Source organism: Grampus griseus (genome assembly GCF_964374135.1).
Source record: "Grampus griseus genome assembly, chromosome: 11".
NCBI classification, from domain to species: Eukaryota; Metazoa; Chordata; class Mammalia; order Artiodactyla; family Delphinidae; genus Grampus; species Grampus griseus.
The window spans coordinates 56,656,961-56,678,176 of NC_139005.1; the positions used below are offsets into that span (position 1 = coordinate 56,656,961).

Sequence of the window (21,216 nt, forward strand, 5' to 3'; positions counted from 1 at the left end):
AGAGAGTTCTAGGCAGCCTGGCCGAGTTTTGCCAGATCTTCCAGTATTTTAAGAGAATCCATACATCTGGTATTTATGTGAATTTTCTGCTCAATGCTGGTGAAATAATCTGAATTTTTCACAAACATTATGTGAGCCAAACAAAACACGTCTATTATTTAGACACCCAGACACCTCCAGGGGCCACTTTGCAGCCTCTGCTCTAGACTCTGAGGACACAGTGTTAACAAAAGTGTTGAGGTCTTCAATATCTGTTACCTTCATAATCTATTTCTGATGAATTCACAACTAAATAATTTGGCTTTCAATTTATTACAGTTGTTGCATTGACCATTTATGACCGAACACACCTGAGAGAGGCAGGGCAAGGTCTTCACCCAAGAAAGAAGTGGTAAAGCTCTGTCACCACTTTCATCCTGACCTTCTGTCACCTCTGTACAAGACTACAAGGGCAGAGACCATGCTTTGTTTGTCATCTTTATAAGCTCACCAATCACTGCCTGGTGTAACTCCCTGCAGTACCCATGCCTGATAAATGTTTGCTGGACTGAACTTGAATCCACATAGGGTTTCAATTCTGATTTTAAATCTGGAGTGAAAACTGATTGGTGCTGAAATAGTTCTGATTTAGTTGAAATTTTTGATCTTTAAGGTCATGTCTACATTATGTTATTTTAGATAATTTACCAGGGTAAACAACCAGACAAATCACACTTGGAACGATACAGAATGATTACAGAGATAATCTAAGCAACTGTTGTATCTCCAGCCAAATCATGCCTTGCTCTCACCCTATTTTACTCTATACTGATAAGATAGGCATAATGGAATAAGAAAAGCACAACACATTTGAGTGACTTTTTTTGTTTGAAGTTATATCTCAGACTTAATATTATGCTACTAGTTGATCCTGCTTTAATAACAGTAAAATATGATTTCTGACACTCATCTTTGTAGCTTAGCAGTTAATATAGAGGAATACTAGTACTTTCTCTTAACTTAAAAGAAAACTCAGATATGTCCTTAAAATATAGAAAGCAAAAAAAAAAAAAAAAGTGCTGACAAAAAATAAATACCAACCAAAAATATTCTCCCTGAAACATTAAAAAAAAAATCTTAACTTAAAAAAGTTTATTTAAATAAAATTATTTTAAAAATATAGAGAGGGCTTCCCTGGTGGCGCAGTGGTTGAGAGTCCGCCTGCCGATGCAGGGGACACAGGTTCGTGCCCCGGTCCGGGAAGATCCCACATGCCGCGGAGTGGCTAGGCCCGTGATCCCTGGCCGCTGAGCCTGCGCGTCCGGAGCCTGTGCTCCGCAACGGGAGAGGCCGCAACAGTGAGAGGCCCGCGTACCGCCAAAAAAAAAAAAAAAAAAAAATATATATATATATATATATATATATATATATAGAGAGAGAGAGAGAGAGAGAGAGAGAGAGAGAGGGAGAGAGAAACTCAAGTAGGGTTATACCATCACACAAATAAGTATGAAAAAATTATTATTATACAAACATCACTTTTGGTCAAATTTCATTCTTCACATTTGGCATGGAGCTCATAAAATTTGTGGTGAAAAGTATATTTGTGGTACTGTAAAAAGTAACTCCTTAAGAAAAATGATAAGACACTGAACACTAACAATTGGGCATGCTAAGTCTTTTTTAAATTAAACATAGTCAATAAAATGCAAACATTTCTTACATTTCACAAATGTCTCTGGACTTGAAACACCTACATGCATAATTAAACTCAAAACATATTCTAACTAGTAACACCCACAGTGAGTCCTTTTTCATCAATGTTTTTTCCAAAAAAGTAAAACCTCTGGGTTAAATCAGTATATTCTGGCTTAATGTCTTCATCTTTTCTCCCAGAAGCTTCTGATGGCTCACCTGTTTTTAAACATCATTCTGCCCCATTCAATACAGACACCTTATCAAATGTAAAGAACACATCTGGAAGTTCTATGTCATAAATTTCACATTATTAGCAATCTGAGTGTTCACATCTTCACATACCAAGAAACCAAGAACTTTATAACTAAAAACCCAGCCACTTAAACTCCTGAAAAATGTTCTAATTACGTGGTTGATTTCGGTCTCTCTTTGATTCCCTGTAAAAACACAACCACATTCTTAACAAGTGGTGTCTCTTTTCAATTCAAGTTCCTGCAAATCTCAGAAATTATCTAACATTCCTCTGAAGTAAGTCAAGTGATGTAATTGGGCATTCTTAATTAGTAAGAGAACAATTCATTGACTTATTACCAGGACCTAGTCACATTTCCTGACCTTACTGTAACTGCCCTGATAACGGACTGTTCTCTCACCTCTTCAAAGAACTATAGCTAAAGAAGTGATCTTTGTTCAGGTTGAATGTGAAAGAATAGCAAGGACGACACATTTCTAAATTTAACTTCTGGAATTTTTCAGTTAAATTTGACTTTCTCCATGAAAGTAAGGCTTCTCTATTGCAACAAATACGTTAAAAGGAAGACTAATGAAGTCATAAAACATCGAAGTCATTAGAGAATTCCGAGCACATCTGAGGGTGGCTCTGGGGATTAATGAGGTAACATGCATTGCAGCCCCTACCTAAGTAGGCACTTGGTTGGAACCTGGACCTGAATGACCAAGTATAACACTCTCATTTTACAGATAAGAAAACTGAGGCAGGAAAGACAAACTCTTACCACATACGCATGGAAGGGTTTACCAAAAGTGAACAGAAAATGATTGACTTAAGGTGTAGAGTAACCAAAAGATGATCTGTGATATTAGCGTGGTTTTAGTTACACAAGTGATAAAAAATAACTTTCATACCCTCATCTCAAGGGACTTTTCTAATTTCCCCCTAAGAGTGACTCTATTCCTGATGATTTTATGTCCTGGTTCCAAAAATAAAACTAAGTCGAGGAAAGTCATATCCCTAATCATTGCACTTCCATTATTTATTCTAAAAACATTTACTTAAAATTATTCCAAGGCTTGACAATTTAATGCGATGGAAGCTCAAACCACATCACTTTAACAAATTCCCTCCACAGCCCACAGTTTCTCTTTGCTGCTCTCCCCGTTTAAGTGGCTAGTCCGCTGTTTTCAGCACTAAGGAAGTCTCTGAAAGTCAACCAAGCTGCTTCTGGCCAGATCTGAGGAGACTAGAAATCTTTGTCAATAGTTATCTTCACAGGTGTTTTTACCTTTATTATTATTATTATTTTGTATGCCTGGAACTCAAGTGAAACATCAGCTTGAAAAGGCAGGGCTCAGCCGGAAGTGGCCTGGCCGTCCAACCGCACCTGTCACTTTTTACCTGTTTGCAAGACCACAGTTTTCTCTTCTCCATCCAGAGACATAATACTGAAATTATAGATGGTTCCCGCTTGTAAATCCTTGGGGTTACATCCATAGATGGTGTTGTCTATCCGCACGGGGTGGCAGCACGCGACCCCCGACGTGTCACTGCTGCAGATGAGGCTAAAGTTACAGGGTGACGCCAAAGTTCTCCACTGGAGAGACACGGACCGGCTGGAGACCCTGGACTCTGTCAGGGTGAAGTTGCATCTCACTGGCTCCCCCAGTCCAGTCTGAAAAGGAAGCAGAACAACAGCTGAAGCCCGCTGTCTAGACCTGCCCAGAGACGAGTCCGTAGCAAGCTGCCCAAACTGCTCCACTCACCCCTGGCCCCCAGCCTGAGCCCATCCATCCTTTGGCCCCCCAGCCAGAGAAGAGGCCCGCAGCCCAGGAGGGTGGCCACCTTCTCCCTAGCTGCTTTTTCTCCGGAGCAGCTGGAAAGAGAAGGTGGCTTGTTGCCTTTGACAGTGGCACGAGCAGTCAGTCTGGCTGGGGGCTCAGAAGAGGATGGCTCATTCTTCCCCAGGGAGAGGAAAAAATTCCGCCTGCGGGGACCTCTTCTCGGGCCCCTCACCTGCAGCAGGCTCAGCGCGGTCCACAGGGCCAGCCCGGCTCCATGGCTCCGCATGGCGCTCAGCGGTTCCCCCTGACTCGACCGCTGGGCTGGGACGCGGGGCGGCCCCGACGGCCTGCGGAGCGGGGACCACTTGTTGCGCGCGCTCAGCGCGCCCCGCGGGCGCAGAGCGCTGGCCTCCGGGCTGACGACGCGCGGGGGCCGCCGCCGCCGCCGCCGCTGATGTTGCTGCCGCCCCGGGCCGGCTGCGGACGCGAGAGGCGGCGGGGGCCGGCAGCGCGCCGCCCTTCCCACGCTGCCATTCTGACCCGCGCTGCCTCGCCCCGAGCCCCGGCCGCGGACTTCCGCAATCAAAAGGCAATTTCCTCGTCTCCCGGCAAAGGAACAATGCGCCGGCGAGGGAGGGAGCCCCGAGGAGCCAACGCCTGAGGCTGCCAAGGGGGCCCGAGGCGGGCCAAGATGCCCCCGCCTCTCCCGCCGGGGGTCCCGGCCGGGTCTGCGGAGCTCTGCCTCCTTCTCCGCCTCCCCGCCCGACTTTCACTTTTTCCCAGTCCGTGGTCCTCAACACCACCGTCTCAGCCGCAATAAGACTTGCGCCCTCTCACTTTCCATCTCCGCACCCCGCCCCCTCCCTCCTTCCACACCCTGCGCCTGCCGCTCCCTATCTTCCTCATCTGCTTTCTCCAGGGCCTCTTTTCCCAGGATTAAACTTGACCACAGCAGATTTCTCTAGGTCGCCTCACTCTTTCCTGAAGCCTTTTATTAGAGTGCTTTTGCCCTTCTCACCTCAAAGCATTCATTTGTCCCAACGTGTATCCCCCTGACACCATCAAGAGAGAAAGACCCCGAAAGGATGGTGTCCATTGTCAACTTGACCTTCATTTTTTCCTGCTATTCACTTTCCCCTTTCTCTTGTGTAGAGGTCTGTGCCCTCCCTAAATCTTACGCACATGGTGCTAACCAAGAACAAGTATAATCACCACCAATCGTCCAGCCCACAAGCAAAGCAGTTTCATCACTGACCATCCAGTAGTTAAAGTCATTTCATCCATAACTGTCCAAGCAATATAAGAAAGCAATACGAGCTCTCGTTTGTGGAAAATACGCTTGACGGCTCAGCTTCCCACATATTACAAGAAAGTGAAATTCACTTAGTTTTTAGCACTAACTTTATGCTAACTTTTAGCAGCTGCCTCAGTACCTGAGTGATCATGTATCTGAAAATGGATTTTAAAAGAGTTCCTGATAACCGAAGAACAAAAATGTTTAATTGGTCATAGGTGATAGTAGGAAAATATTGCAACAACCTTAATAATGTTTGACTGCTTTTCTTTGGGTGTCATCCCTGACAACTGCCGGAAGAGAGGAGATTTTTCAAAACAATATTTGAGCTACATCAATGGGAAGGATGGCATATTCTTTTCTTTTTCAAATAGATTATACATAAAGCTATATTATTGACTGCTATATCAAAGGTACCTACGTGGAGGAAAAGCAGAAAAAAACGAAAAAGTGAAAATTATTTCAATTCTTTTAGAAAACTTGTGTTTTTAAAAAATTTTTTTAATGAAAAGATGAAGTTTCTACTCCTTCGAAGATTCTATGGGCTTTTAATCTGCAGCCAGACTAGAGATCTTAAATTTCTTTTTCAAGTTAGCAGACACTCAAAGAAGTTCAAACCTAAAACACGTGTGTATTTCTAGGAAAATGGAATCTTTCTTATTTCTCTGCCCAGGTCACTTGTCTTACCAAAGAACTTTTGCCCTCCATATTTTGCCCCCAACTTCAATGACTTTTCACAGCCTGGCATTCCTTCCGGCATCATCAGAGATACTCCTCTTCTCCCCCCCTTAGAGACTGCAATCCTACAGGCTGCCTCCAGCCTTTACAGGGGTCTTTTTCAGCTTTATTCCTTTTTCACATTACCGTTTTCTTTTCTGGCTATATTCAGAAGACAACGTGATCTCCTCGTCTGTAAAACTGCAATAATATCTACTCTAAATACTTCCCAGAGCTGTTATGAAGAATAAGATCACATATGTTAAAGCACCTTTGCAAACTTTAATGTGCTGTCCAATTGTCAGTTTGCCTAGTGATAGGTTGCATCCAAATCACACAGTTTGCTCTCTTTCAAATTCATCCATCACATAGGTCCCACTTACCTAACTTCTGCTGCCCATCCTTCTCTTTGTCAAAAACCAAAGAGGTTTTTACATTTTTCTCATAGATTGACCCTCAGATTTGAAACATTCCTTCCCAAATTCACTAAATATCCCTCTGTCCTTTGCAGAAATCTTCTATAAATCCTGTCTTTTTCAAGTTCTCCAAGGTTTCTCACATATTTTTTTTTAAACTACATGTTACCAACCTACTATACCTTGACAGTTAATTTTAAAATAGTATTTGATATCCAATACACTGTCTGACTATAATGCAGTATACTGCCTTATAGTAGAGGCAACTGCAACAAAAAGGCAAAATGTGAAGAGGACTAATCAAACAAGGCAATAACAAAATATGCTCATAACACTCTTCAGATGCTTCCAAATTCTGTTATTAACAGTGACCTGCTAATAATAACCCTGGGAATAGGAATTAGAAGAAGAAGGAGCAATTTCTTCAAATACAATTATTTAATTTTTGATCTATCAGAGAGACATATACATTTAGAGTCTTGTGCTTTTTATCTATTTTGATACCAATGTATATGAAGAATTATAGCAATCTGTGAAGGAAAGGACTGGGAGTCAGAGATATTTCTTTCCCAAAGGTATATAACAGCTGGTTCTTTTTTTGGAGAATCTTAAGGCTCACAGCAAAGCTCCCAATTAATTAGTGGGTCCTAAATAACCTATAGGAATGAATATACTACGAAACAAGGAGAGAAAGTTTACACTCAGGTTTTTACTGATTACATTTTAAAAGCTGATTTACCTTTTAAAAACACTTATATTAATATGAAAAATTAGAGAGATGTGTAATAGATTCAAGGCAGTAAGAAACTGGGAAAAGCTGCCAGATAACATCTCTTCCTAGAGGAGTTTATTTGAAACTACTGTACAAAGTACAAATAAGATGATTCATTTTATTCTTTGTTCTCATCTTTGTTTGGAATTCCTCAACTTCTTTTGAACCTATTTATCCTGTGTAATGACACTACATTTGCTTTAGAAGTTACTGCATTCCAGGAATTTGGAATCAGCCTCTCTGTAACTTTTCAGGGGACAACCTCTTCTCTTTGCCACTAGGAAACCTTTCCCAGACTGCAGGGGAGGGGTGGGACTGCTTTTGGTTAGACATGAGTGCCTAATGTTAAACCGTTGGTTAAACAGCTGCCTTTTAAACAAATAGTCATAACAATTAATGAATAATTGTTCTAATTTATATATTCATTAATTATGATTTCATGGATGAAAGCATGGCTCTTATCATGTCATGAACATACATGTTGAATGATACAACCGATCATCAGGGGTTCCAGGGTCACATTTTGAGAGCTGTTACTTTACATCAGGGTTTGAGCTGGGTGCAGAGAAGGTTGGGGGCTGAAGGGAGAGTGGATTGGTAAAGTTGATTGGTTAATTCAAAATCCTCACTCATGACCTAAAACGTCTTTCATGACCTGGCCCCTGCTTACTCCATGCCTCTCTCCTGCTTGCCTCCTATGCTCCAGTGGCCTGGGTCTAATAATTCATTTACTCATTCATTCAGCAAATATTGACTGAGCACCTACCGTGTGCCAGGCCCTGGTTTAGGTTTTGGAGACACCCCCAAGAAGCTGACTCTTTCCTGCCCCAGGGCCTTTGTGCCTGCCATTTCCTTTTCTTGGACCACTCCTGCCCAGGAGGTCTGCTTATCTGTCTTTCTCCCAATCTTTAGGTCTCAGCTTAAACACATCTCCATGGGGCCAGGCCCTTTCTGACCTCATAGGGGAAAAGTGTGCTGTTATCAATCTTCATCTCAGCAACCCATTTATTTAATTCTGAACATTAGTGACACTTGGTAATAATCCAGTTATTTATATGTTTGTATACAGTCTGCCTTCCCTAGCCATATGGAGAATTCCTTTAGGGCAGAGTCTTTGTCTGTCTTGCTCTTCTTGCACAGAGTTTGGCATACAGTGGAGTTTCAACAAATATTTGTTGAGTGAGTAGATGAATGAATGAATGATTGAATGAGTGAAACTTTGTAGCTGCTCAATAAATATTATTATCTGAATAAACACTGTAAACAAGTCCTTCTAGACATATTCCTGCCGGATGCCTCAAATATCATCTTGAAAGGGAGGGAGGGATGGAGCAGAGGAATAAAAGAGGGAAGGGCAAAGGAATAAAAGAGAGGAAGAAGAGAAGATTGATTTTGAAGAGGAAGAGGTGGGAAAAGATGAATGGGAGGGAAGATGAAGGGAGGAAAAGGAGAAAGGGGAAGGAGGTAGTAACATTTAGGACAGTGGTTCTCAAAAGCTAGTATCAGCATCATCTGAGAACTTGCTAGAAACATAAAATCTAAGGGTCCTACTACAACCTGAGGAATTTGAAATGTTCTGTTGGAGCCAAATAATCTCTGTGTGTGCCTGTGTATGTATGTGTGTGTGTGTGTGTGCGTGTGTGCCTGTGTATGTGTGTGTGTGTGTGTGTGTGTGTGTGTGTGTGTGTATTTAACAAGCCTTCCTGCTCTAGTTGGTGAAAAAGAGCTATCCAAATTCCAAACAAAAGCCTTAGATTGTCAATCCCCTACTCTAAACTCTGATCCAGTTGTCATTTTTTTTCTTTTTTTTTTTGCGGTATGCAGGCCTCTCACTGTTGTGGCCTCTCCCGTTGCGGAGCACAGGCTCCGGACGCGCAGGCTCAGCGGCCATGGCTCACGGGCCCAGCTGCTCCGCGGCATGTGGGATCTTCCCGGACCGGGGCACGAACCCGTGTCCCCTGCATCGGCAGGCGGACTCTCAACCACTGTGCCACCAGGGAAGCCCAACCCCTAGATATTTTTAAAAAGAAGAAAGCCTAGCAATTAGGGTATGTGTCAGTTAAAAACAATTACAAGATGGCAAAATCCTTTTCTCCGTTTCAATCTGAAACTGTTTCAATAATACATTACAGCAAAAGTGAATACGATTTTTAACCTGCAGCCGGTGTCATGCATTTAAAAAGAGATTTATTAAAATTTAAGGTAAGATAATTTTGATAAGCAATTTTTAAAAAAGGACTGTGACTTTTGTGTTTAGAGATACTGTTCTGGGATATGTATATTTCAAGGAATTTCTAGCTTCCTAGGTTGTAACCTTCCTAGGTCATAGCTCTCCTGGAAAATGGAAATCATACAGGCATTTGGGGGTGGTTTAATGAGGGGGCGGATAAAATGAGAAGGTGCATGTTATATTTATAGCACCTCCCTGGCTAAAGGATGATAGTATGTTAGATAGTATGATTATTAGTACTAATAATAGTAGATGAATAACAATAAATCATGGATTCTGAGCACCCAGCAATGCTAGAGAGAATGACAAAGTCCACGGACAAGAATGTCTTTCTGAGAACATCCAAATAATCATAAATTACCATTGCTGTCAATCCCATACTCAAGAGAAATTCCTCAAGAGATCAGCACAGAAGACATTTACCGGCTGCTCTGACTGTCGGCAGTGCCAGGATTTTTTTAAATCCTGGAAGGGAGGGGTGGGAGTGCTGGATGTGTCTCTAACAGCAGCTCCACCATCTCTCCCAGACACATCTCTAAGGTGTCTTGGTATTTTCTTTCTACATCAATTTTTTACCCTCTTCCCTTCCCCCACTTTTTTTTTTTTTTTAAATCTGGAGGAAATGAACTTTGCATAGCTCTTGTCAGAGCTTTGTAACTGTACACAGACGAATGACTTAAAACCAGATGTGACTGTAAACGAATCACTTTTTCAACCTCAAGCACTTCTGCTGCATCTTCATTCCCACTTTTCCGGTGCTACTACCCCACCCTCGGAAATGAGTCGGCCCACACACGAACGGAATCAAGGCGTTAATGCGGCCAGTGGGGCTGCCTGTATGGGCGTGACTGCTATACATTCTGGTTTCAGGAGCAAGTTCATGATTCTCGTGACTATCCAAGCCCTAGGATAGTAAATAAACAAAACATGGCTAACATTGGCTTTAAGGGAAAGGAGAGTAAAAACAAAAGAAATGATCACACATCTCATCTCCCTTAGACAGTGATGATTGGAGGGTAAAGATTCTGTCTTCTTTTTTTCTGTGTATCATGTCATTAGAACATCATTTCACATGAATTCACTGGAGCTCGCAAACAGAGGGCTCCCTATTTGACCAGCACATACGCCTTTTCTGGCTTTTATAGTGTGATCTTAATATAGTTTTCTAAAAATGGAATAAGCAGGTAATGTTGAGAAAAACAGGAGATTTTAAAGGGGAAAAATATCTGGATTTTTCACTTTTCATTAAAAAAATTAAAAGGTGGAGGCATGCTGGGCCAGCATTCTGCCCACCTTGTCCACACAGCGCATCTCAGACTCCCCTGACTGTTGAAGCTGAGAGTGATCAAAGTGGAAGATCAAAGGATCTTACCATGTTTTTCAAAAATATAATGATAAAACCATCAGCTAGATTAGAAACCTCTTGATGGAAGGAGTCATGGCTCTTCGTTATCTCTCCCACATGTCCAGGTTGTGGAGACTCAATGTCTGTTCATCTATTGACAGTAAATATTCACAGCTCACCACTAAACAAGGACATGGCTAAGTACTGGGGAATCTTAAAAGCAATTGTATTCTTCAGTTGCTCCAATGCAGACCTGTAACCCTTAGCATCACAGAATCCAATAATACCTAGCACCTAAGCCTTAGGATAGGCTAGTGCACAAGCAGCCTCTGACTCCATGGAAGACCAAATCCTTCTAGAATAATCCAGAGGTCATTGGATTCAGGCCACCAAGGTCAAAACTCTTAGCAAAGCATCTACTGCGGTATCCTCTCCACAGCTTTGCTGTCCTGGGCTGGAAGTACAGCCTTGCACAAAGAGGAGCAAACAACAAATGTTCGCAGACACACAGATGAAGGGCAAGCACCTGGTAAAGCTACACTGGTGGTGTGTGTTCATTGGCCCAGATCTATTAGAGATCCAGATCAGAAGAGCTTTGATGAAAAAACAGGTACCTCCTGTGTACTTTCCAAATAAAAATCACCCTAGTGGTGATCTCATCTGGATTTTTTAGTAGGATTCTGTTGCCAGCTCCCCCAGAGGGTGGGAAGGATGAAAAGGATCTTCCCTTCAAAGACAGCCCCTGGAATTCATAGCATTTCCCCTTTCAGTGACTTTTCACTGTATTTCATAACTGGTTTTCAAAGCTGTTATTCTGTGAGTGGAATGAATACGTGGGCACAACCAATATGTAACTGGGGTAAATTACAGGGATTTAAAGTACTTAGCAATCTTTTCCAGAGTTTATTTATCTTATCTTCATACTTATCATCCAGCTCATTCACCAGTTCTGACCCTTGGATTTACTGCTCTTTCTTGCAAATTCATCATCATTTCTCACGGTGTTTGCTCTCCTCTCCCCCCATCCACCCCCTCTCTCCTCCTGGTCCTTGAAGAAGATGGACAGGTCTTTGTAAGTCTGAGCCACTGGTCTACCCCTAACTCAGGAGCATGCCTTGGATTCTACCCTATAAAAGCCCTTAAGCAAAATACTCTTTTTATTTTTTAAACTTTTTTGTTTGGAAATAATTTCAAACTTACAGATAAGCGGTGAAAATTATATGGAGTGCTACGACATATCCTTACCAAGACCCACTCAGCTTTTTTCTTTGAGCATTCCCCCACATTTGCTTTATTATCATCTTTTTCTCCCTCTATATGATACTTTTACCTAAACCATTTCAGAGTGGGCTGCATATCTTCTGAATTAAGTTTGTAATCTCAGTAAAGATATCAAATTTAAGAAATGCAAAATTGATACAATGCTTTAATCCACAATCCGTATTTCAACTTCGCCAGTTGACTCAAGCATGTCCCTTTAGCATTTTTTGTTGTTGTTGTTTTTTGTCTGTTAAGGAGCCCACCCAGGATCCTGTGTTATATTTAGTTGTCAAGTCTCTTAATCTTCCATAATCTGGAACAATTCATCAGCCTTTAAAAATGATTTTTATGACACTGACTTTTTTGCATGATACAGGTTAGTTATTTCTATGGTACGTGTTTTCCTCCATTTGCATTTGTCTAATGTTTCCTGATAATTAGATTCAAGTTATAGATACATCTCCAGCAGAACTGTTCCTCTTCTCTTGTGTTCAATGGTTTTTTCTAACAGGTTGACTATTCAATTATTCTCCAGTGGATCATAAACATAATTGCACATTAGAATCAATGGGGAGATTTTTACACTCTGGTGCTGATGTCCTGTGTCAGTAAATTCTGATTCAGTAGGTCTGAGGGAGAATTTTGGAACCTGCATCTTCAAAAAGCTTCCCAGGTGATTCTGATGTATGTAAGACCAGAGCCGAGAGCCACAGACTTCCTATCTCAATTTGTACATCCTGGTTTCTCCTTCGATCTCATTTCCCCTCCTTTGCTATGTTCTCTCCTCTCTGCATCAACCCTCATCTGGGCTTGACCTCAACTGCTGAGAGAAACCCATGTGTCAGAGAAATACTGGCAGGTTAAAGAGTCCATTTCAATGCACATATTCTGTTTGATGGTTGCATTTTATGGGCATATGATTTATATTGTGACAAAATATGAACCCAGTCTTTTGGTGCACAAAATGGAGCGTCAGGCAAATCCCCTATAACTAAAAGAAAATGAAAGAAAAGAAAAATCCTTGCGATTTTAAAGCCAGAGAGGGTCGAGCGAATTGTAAACCATATTATGCTGTTGGCACCTAGTAATCCATATTAGTGGGCCATCTGAGAGAACTGCAGCCCTTTGTCAGAATTAGACTTGAATGATGCTAATTATAAATTAGGGTCTTCAGGAACACATCCCTCCCGCAATATCGTACCCGCTAGAATGGACTTCCTGTACTAGGGGCAGTCTCAGAAAAGTCTGTTTGTCTTTTATCCCATTCACTCTGGACAATCTAAGAACTACCCTTGGTCCTGAGGAATCATTAGGAGATGGTGTGGGGTGCTTTGTTTTGCTGCATCTTTGTACTTCTCCTTCTAGGTGTTTGTCTCAGTGAAGGGGAATATTGTCCCATCTTTAGTTCTGGCCACAGAGCGGTGGTGGCAGTGGAGAGACTCCCCTGTGTTTAAGTAGCACGATAAAGGGCTCTGGGGTGGGAGGAGGTGGAGGTGTTTTGCATTTGCCACCGCACTTATTTGGAGACTCACATTGGTTTGTGATGTCTCTGAGGGCCAACTGGAAGGAAGCACAGAGCCGTTAAACTCAGACCAGCACCACAATGGCTATTCATGAACTGAGGAAATGTGGTCCGTCTCCCGGGCCCAGGCCAGGGCAGGGTGGGGAAGGGAAGAAGGGGGTGTGCCTTCAAACCAGATTGAGGGATGTTGAGTAGAATCAGAACCAGCCAGTAACATTTTTAATGCATGTTCAAGGCTTGATTCCTTTGAAAGCAGTTTCACATAATAACGCTGGTCCATCTGGTTCTTAGAACAACCCTGTGATGCAGGCAGGGTAGGGGTGATGAAACAACAACAGGAAGTTAGTATTGCTTGCGAACATTATTGAGTACTTATCGTGTATAGCCAAGGCACTAAGCACTTTTCTTAATCAGATTTTAATCCTCACAACTGTTTTATGAGGCAGATAGAGTACCTTAATTATCCTGATTTTAGAGAGGAAACAAGTATGACGAGTAACTAGTAGGTGACACCACTTGCATTTACACCAGCTTTCTCTGACGTGAGAGCCCTAGCTCTTTACCGCTTTATCAAACCGCCTCCCCCGAGGTCACATGGCTGAGAGGGGATCCAGACTGGACCTCTCTTGAGAGTCCACTGCTCAAATGATAAATGGAGGCTGCTCAGATTTTGATGTTAAACAAAATTCCAAGGCCTGGCTTCCCTCCCTTTGGAGGACACTTCTGCACATTTAACTCTTCCCCTTGTATCTCATGCTCAGGTCCCCAAAAGATTGACTTCCTGCTGCCTCCAGCCCTGACTGTCTCTCCTTGCCCATAGGGAATGGCTAATACATGCAGGGTACACCTCTCACACCTACCTCTGGCCTGATCTACAACTGGGCTTGTGCACAAGAACACAGTATGTCTCTGTGGATGTAGTATGCAGGGATGCCTGGCTGAGGGCGTGCACAGGTGCTGAAATCCAGCTGATGTTCCAATACAGAGTCTCGTGCATTCCCGGTGGAACCATGTGCCTGGAACCCCCTCTTTCTAGAACACAAAAAGCCTAGAGTCTAGCAGCAGTTCTCTATCTCCCCAGGCTCCACTCACCCACCCTGGGCCCCATTCCTTCAATGTTGTACACTCTGCAAAGTCACAGCAGGAGGCTGGAATTAGATACATTAATTTCTGCTACTTGATTGTTTAGCTTTTATGTCGCCACCCCCTCTCATCCCCTCATGACACATGCACAAAAGTGCCGTCAGTGGTGGGAAACTAAGGCGTTTAGAAGTCCATGGGACAGATATTGTGGGTGAAGGACAAGATTTATCTCGATCAGTGGTTCTGGAATTTAAAAGTACACCTCTGTGTGACTTAGAGGGCTTGTTAAAACACTGATTGCTGGGCCTTACAGCCAGAGTTTCTGATTCAGTTGGTCTAGGGTAGGGTCCAAGTGGTTGCATTTCTATCAAGTTCTGAATCTCGGTCCATACTTTGAGAACCACTGAGCTAGATATTTCCTGACTCATACTGTAGACAAGCTTCTTGTTCCACTAACTTTGTCCTTGTAAAGACACACACTGCCACATAATACTGTGATGGTAACAATAATAACAGTAGTAGCTAATGTTAATTAAACACTATTTTTCCAGGCAGTACTGTAGGCACATGATACATGTTGATTCATTTAATTCATGTCCAGGTTGAGAGGAGAGTTTTGAAGCCATGTACTGGGTCAGGTTGACAACCTTCCAAACTGGCATAAGACAATGTGACGAAAGAGAAGGAAAAGGAAAAAGGTAGGGAAAATGCTGCTCCAAAGAGAGTCAACTTAGGACAACTTTGCAGTAGCATTAATGAGTGATGCTGGATTCCAAATCATGTCCTTTTGGCATTTACCTTCATTAATAAGAGCTCTGTGCAAGAGAATAAGGTGACTAGATGTGCAGGGTGTGTGTGTGTGTGTGTATGTGTACTCTCCTCCTTGCTCTGCTATTCTTTAATCATTTGACCTTGGGTGAGTCCTTGCCTCTTTAAGTTTAAACTAGGCATCTACAAAATAATAATCAATTAATAAATACTATGGTAGATTGTTTAATGACCACAGATTCCTCCCACCCAATATGTATGCCCCTTTTCAATGTGACTTTGCAGCTCTTCCCATCAAGAAGCGGGGTCTGTTCCTCCACCTTATGAATCTGGCCTGGTTCGTGATTCCCTTGACTGGTAGAATGTGGCAGAAGTAATGTGTGGTTACAGAGCCTAGGTCTCACTAGGCTTGTAGCTTCCATGTTTCCTCTCTTGCAAAGCTTTCTGAAACCATCACGTAAAGAAGCTGGTATAGTCGAGTGGAGGATGAGAGGCCAGGTGGAGAACCAAGCCTGCAGCCACCATCAACTGCTAGCCATGCAAGAGACGCTATTGTGAAACTTCTAGCTCGACGCTGAATGCAACTGCAAGGGTGAGCCCAGGTGAAACCAGCGGAGGAACGCCCTCGCTCCCTGCCCCAGCCAAGAAAACCATGAGAAAAATAAGCTGTCATTGTTTAAAACTACTAAGTTTTGGGGTAGTTTGTTACACAGTGATGGAAAATGCATACAAGTACCCACCTCCCAGAGTATATGAAGGTGCTTAGCATAGTTGCTGGCACACAAATTTTAGCTATTATTTTTATCCCTTAGATTCTCTTCTTTGCAAATGGTGTATAGCATCTCTTCATGTTTCCTTCCTCATAACTCAAAAGAACTCTTGATGGAAGGGAAAACACAAATACATTCCACTTTCTCATTGAAAGTGTATTGTGATATCCCACCCTCCATTCCCAATCCTACGTTCCAATCCTAACTCATCCTTTGCTTGCGGATCGAGAACACTGCTCACTTCATAAATGTGAGTTAGTAGTAATGACATTGCCTTTCCAAGTAAAAGGTCTTAGTATTTCAGTTCTTTTTCTTTCTTCGCTCGATTTCTCTTTCAGGTCAAGTGTGCTAAATTCTACGTAGTGGCTACATATGTATGGGGACAAAAGTAATGACAGATAATCTAATAGTGTCAGTGATTAAAATAACAAGTAGGAACTAGTGTCTGTTTCTGGATGAAGACTGCATTTCAAAACATGTGTTTGAAATGTTCATCGATATATGTTCAGTATCTGTATGTGTGAGAATTATTACAGAGCTCTTATACTAAGTCTTTTATTCAGTCTTAACAGATTGCTGATCCTATACTCAATGATTCTATGTGCTTCTGTAATGCCATCTTTATTATTTATTTTTCACATCCCCCACAATGTCTGGCAGATAGTAGGTGCTCAAAAAACAAGTATGGAATGTGTGATTGGATTGAAGTGATAAAATTCCCAAATTTCTTAAAAAATACTAATTTTAGGTGAAAGTTTAAATCACTTCTAACTTTCCATCCTGTCCCATCTCAGCTCTTACACATCCCTCCCTCCCCACTCCCCCACCTCTTATTGGTTTAACTCCTATACTCCGTGAAGCTCAGTTCAGATATTCCCTCCTCCAGAAGACATTAACCTACTGCACACTTACTAAAACCTCCACACTAGTCAGGAACCTCTCTCTTGTATTCCACAGAAGCCCGTGTAATCTCCATCTCCCTCAACACCTCAGCAGGTGGTGAGTTCCTTCAGGGCAACAACTTGTCATTCATCTTTGTGTCCCAGTAAAAAATAGCAATAACAGCTATTCCTTCTTAAGTGCTTACTAAGGATCAGGTACTGCGGTAAGCGTTTTACAGGCATTGTCTCTCCTGGCCTTCACTACAGCCCTAAGAGTTGGAGGTTCATTTTATAGACGAGGAAACTGAGACTCGGTCACCAGCTAGTAAGAGGCAGTCAGACCTTTGACCTCAAAGCCCGAGTTCTTAACCACTCTGTTCTGACACTAGTTAAGTTGTCAGGAAATATTTGTTGGATGCATGAACATTTTCCAAAGTCACTAGACAGTCATCATTGCTTCCTTCTCCTTTTTCTTTTACACTTTTTTTTTCCTTTTTGGTGGTGGGGGGCAGTTGAAGGGCGATTAAGAGATGAAATGGGAGAAACTAGAAAGGAGAAAAAGGAACTGAATAATTAGCCCCTGAATGAAACTATATATATATATATATATATATATATATATATATATATATATATATATATACACACACACACAGTATTAGATAATAGAAACATATTAAATACTAGATATACACAAACTTCGAATACTTAGGCAATATAAAAAAACATAGTTACTCAGCATGACCATCACACCTGGGCAGTAGATGGACATTGGCAGTAGATGTGTCATTTGTTACCCAAGTGTTCAACAGTTCCACCCACTTCTATATCACTTCAATGAACACAATACCCTACTCCATCCCATTCTCCCCATTCCATTTCACTCCCCTCTGCTTAATTTCACTCCACTCCATTCCATTCCATTTCACTCTCCAGTTCCACCCATTTTGCTCCATTCCACTCTACACCTTTCTTTCCTTTCCTTTCTACACACCTTTAGTAAGCATTAAGCATTATGTTCAGGTGCTGGAGCTACAAAGTTGAATAATTACAGTCCCTACCCTCCAAAAGCTCACATTCAGATTTTTCCTATCATCACCGATAACAGACCACTCCAACTCATGGCCCAACTACAGTAAGTCAATCCAAAATCCTCCCAAACCAGGAGCTAGCTGATAAAGAAAATAACTGACACACAAAGATTTTCTTTACACAAATCCAAGCGATTAGGTTGAACAATTTTATTCCTCTCTAATACTCTTCTAGGTGTTGAGGCAGAGTACCTTGCAAAATTACTTTTAAAGGACAGGGATTTTACCTCCCAAGTGACCCATTTTTACTTTTCAAAGTATTTAACTACAGCTGTTTATAACAGACTGTTATAAAGTAAATGCTCGCAGTAAATCAAATGATGATCTAGCAGGGTTGCCTCACCTAAGGCATGAGAGTCATGGAAAACTGCGGTTTTAGAAACTGCCTTTGGAAAGAGCATAGCTTTTATACATTCAGCTTCCGAGGACATAGTTAAGGTTTTGCCTGAGCTTCAAGAAAAAAATGGAACATGAGATCTTTGGCTGCAGTCATTCTGGTGCTCCATCTGGGAGCTCATGTAAACTTTAGAGTGAACTTCACTTTAGAAAAATACTAAAAATCAAAAACCAGAAAACCCTACAGAGTAGTTGCCACAGCCCAAGGCTGCAAACCTAGCTCTAGGGCTGGACCACGTGGGCTCTGTAACACGGTGCTGGGTCGGCCCCCGGGACTGGTATGCTGGCAACAGAGCTCTAGGGCTGGCTGTCCTTGACTCATTGCAGTGAGCCTGGACATGTCTGGGAGCTCTCTGTGTCTTTGTTTCACAATGGTCCGACTTGGGCAAAGATGGGGAAATATTCTTTTTGCTAAAAGACAATGCTTTAGTGTTCAGGCAGATATGTTTCTATTGTAGTTTTTATTCAGCATGTTTCTTATTTGACACAGTTTTTTTTTGTACTAGTATCTGTCTCTATGTGTATATCTGTAGGTATACTGATAAAAATTAGTACATATATACTGATATCACTACATGTATACTGGTATGTATCAGTACATATATATATATATACACACACACACATCAGTACAGAAAAAATAGATATAAATTTTTTGTTTGTTTGTTTTGGCAGTACGTGGGCCTCTCACTGTTGTGGCCTCTCCTGCCGCAGAGCACAGGCTCCGGACGCGCAGGCTCAGCGGCCATGGCTCACGGGGCCCAGCTGCTCTGCGGCACGTGGGATCTTCCCGGACCGGGGCACGAACCCGTGTCCCCTGCACCGGCAGGCGGACTCTCAACCACTGTGCCACCAGGGAAGCCCTGGCTCTATTTGTTTTGTGATCAATAATGAGGTATGTGTTCACTAGTCGGGAGTCACGTGCAATATTCACTTCTGCAAAATGCAAAAGAAACCAGAGCACTAAAATGCATGTCATATGCATAGTGTTGGGCTTTTACTCTCTAAATTATTTGGATTGCTTATTAGGAAACAGCTAAATATTGCCAAATGAAACCTTAGCTTTTAAAATTTGTTTTAATTACACTGTTACTGTCTAAAATGATAGCCTAAAACCCTGAGTGGAAAGCAAAACTGAAGAGATGAACATCTGAAATGGAAACACTATGTGAACAGACTCTATGGCTGTGTCATTGCTGCTTCTCAGCCATTTATCTGTCCTCTTGCGGATGCTGATGTGAAATTGCTATGAGACTCAGCTTATCCTCCTCCATGTTCACAAATCCATTATAGTGATTGCTGAATCTTCCATTGCTTTGTGACTCTCTCCCCTCCCTTATAAGCATAAACGATTGTGAAATATATCCAGGGGGACCTGCAAGGGACTGATTTCAAATTCTATTTCCTGGTTTTAGGTTATCATAAGCCTATGAACCCTGACGTCGGTTCAGAAATGTGGCCAACCTACAGGAGTGCAGTTATAATTCTCTTCAGCTTATAAAGGTGTAGCAATTTTAATTCTATCCCAAAGATTTTCTCATTACACAGAATGCATTCATGTACAATCAGCACCCAGGACACAGAGTGCCTGATCTCCCGCTTGAGTAGCAGTATTTCCAGCAAAGCAAAACTTTTCAACCAATGGGCTTTCTGAGACCTTACCAAACCACACTCCATCCCCTCCCCTCTCCCCTTACCTCTTCAGTGGTGCTGGAGAAGGGTTGAGTAGTCCAGGGAACCCAAGATGTAGTTCCAGCCATCTGCAGATTGGGGTGTTGCCTCTGGCTGCTGTTTTGGCTGTAGTTTTCTGTAGTACTTCTGGTGAAGGTCTCTGTGGTATTACTAATAAGGTGTCCCGGGCTATATGGAAGTGCATTAAAAGTAGTGGGGATTTGGGGAGGAGTTGTGTTTCTAGTACTCCTTACTGAGACTTCTGCTCCCAGGCCAGCTGAGGTAAAGAAAGGACAGTTGCTAAAATTACCCTCATGTTTTAGGGATTCTTCACATAAAAGCAACTTTACTTAGAAAAAGACCGCTTTAACAATGGGCATGTAGATAGGCTTCAGTTATACGAAAAATAGAAGATACTTTGAGTATGACCATACTCATTTGCCCTGTCCATTTCACCCATCTATCAATTTTATCCATCTATCAATTTTACAGGGTGCAGGGAGAGTTGTGGAAACTGTGCTATCAGGGCTATAACTGTGCTATAAGCATACAAAGAGGCTCAAAATGGAAACGGTATTTTTTAACATTTAGCAAGATGTAAATATCAGCTGTTCTCTTAAATGTAAATAAAATAATCATTACCATTAAGCATCTTTTCCTTGAGATGTGGAGGGTTGTGCAGAGTACCCTGTATACAGTGTTGCCAAATTTTAGCAAATAAAAATATGTGATGCCCAGTTAAATTAGAATTTCACATGAATAACCAATAATTCAGTATATTTAATAACCTCCCCAATATACAACATTACATTATATTATATTGTATATTAGGAATATGCTTATGCAAAAAAATTGTCATTTATCTGAAATTCAAATGTAACTGAATGTTGTATATTTTATCTGGCAACCCTACCTGCACATCTACCAGATCTAGGCTTTGATAAATGTTTAGACATTCTCCCTAGCTTCTGTTTGTTTTTATCTTCTTGAATCCTGTGCCAATATCACTTCCATTGTGCCTGGCAGACCAGATTCATTTATCCCTGGGGTGTCTTCTACAGGACAAACCCAACTGTACTATTAGCAATATGCCTTTACAACAAATTCCAAGAAGCAGTCTTAATTCTGCAGTCTTAATTGAGTTAGGTGTTAGAATGTCCTTTTACATAGATATTGATCTATTGTTGGGATGTAAACATTTCTGTATGTGGAGATTAGTATTTTGGTCATTTTGAGCTTTGGCCAATGCCAGTCCCCTGAGTTGACAGGGGATTTCAATTTTAGCTGTGACAATTTTAGCTCTC

The 21,216-nt window shown here is 41.8% G+C and overlaps 1 protein-coding gene across 3 annotated transcripts in view; it reads right to left on the reverse strand.

Annotated features, from left to right (window-relative positions):
* PTPRB (protein tyrosine phosphatase receptor type B) overlaps positions 1 to 21,216 on the reverse strand; it is a 113,547-nt gene that overhangs the window by 82,478 nt on the left and 9,853 nt on the right. For 2 of the 3 annotated variants that reach the window (XM_082665632.1, XM_082665633.1), the window contains exons 3-4: positions 19,939 to 20,189; positions 3,314 to 3,587 (exon numbers count right to left, since the gene is read on the reverse strand). In XM_082665632.1, coding sequence (XP_082521758.1) covers positions 3,314 to 3,587; positions 19,939 to 20,189 — 525 coding nt within the window. Of the gene's footprint in view, positions 1 to 3,313; positions 3,588 to 3,928; positions 4,048 to 19,938; positions 20,190 to 21,216 lie in introns of those variants that run through there. The other variant, XM_082665634.1, reaches the window with a different exon arrangement.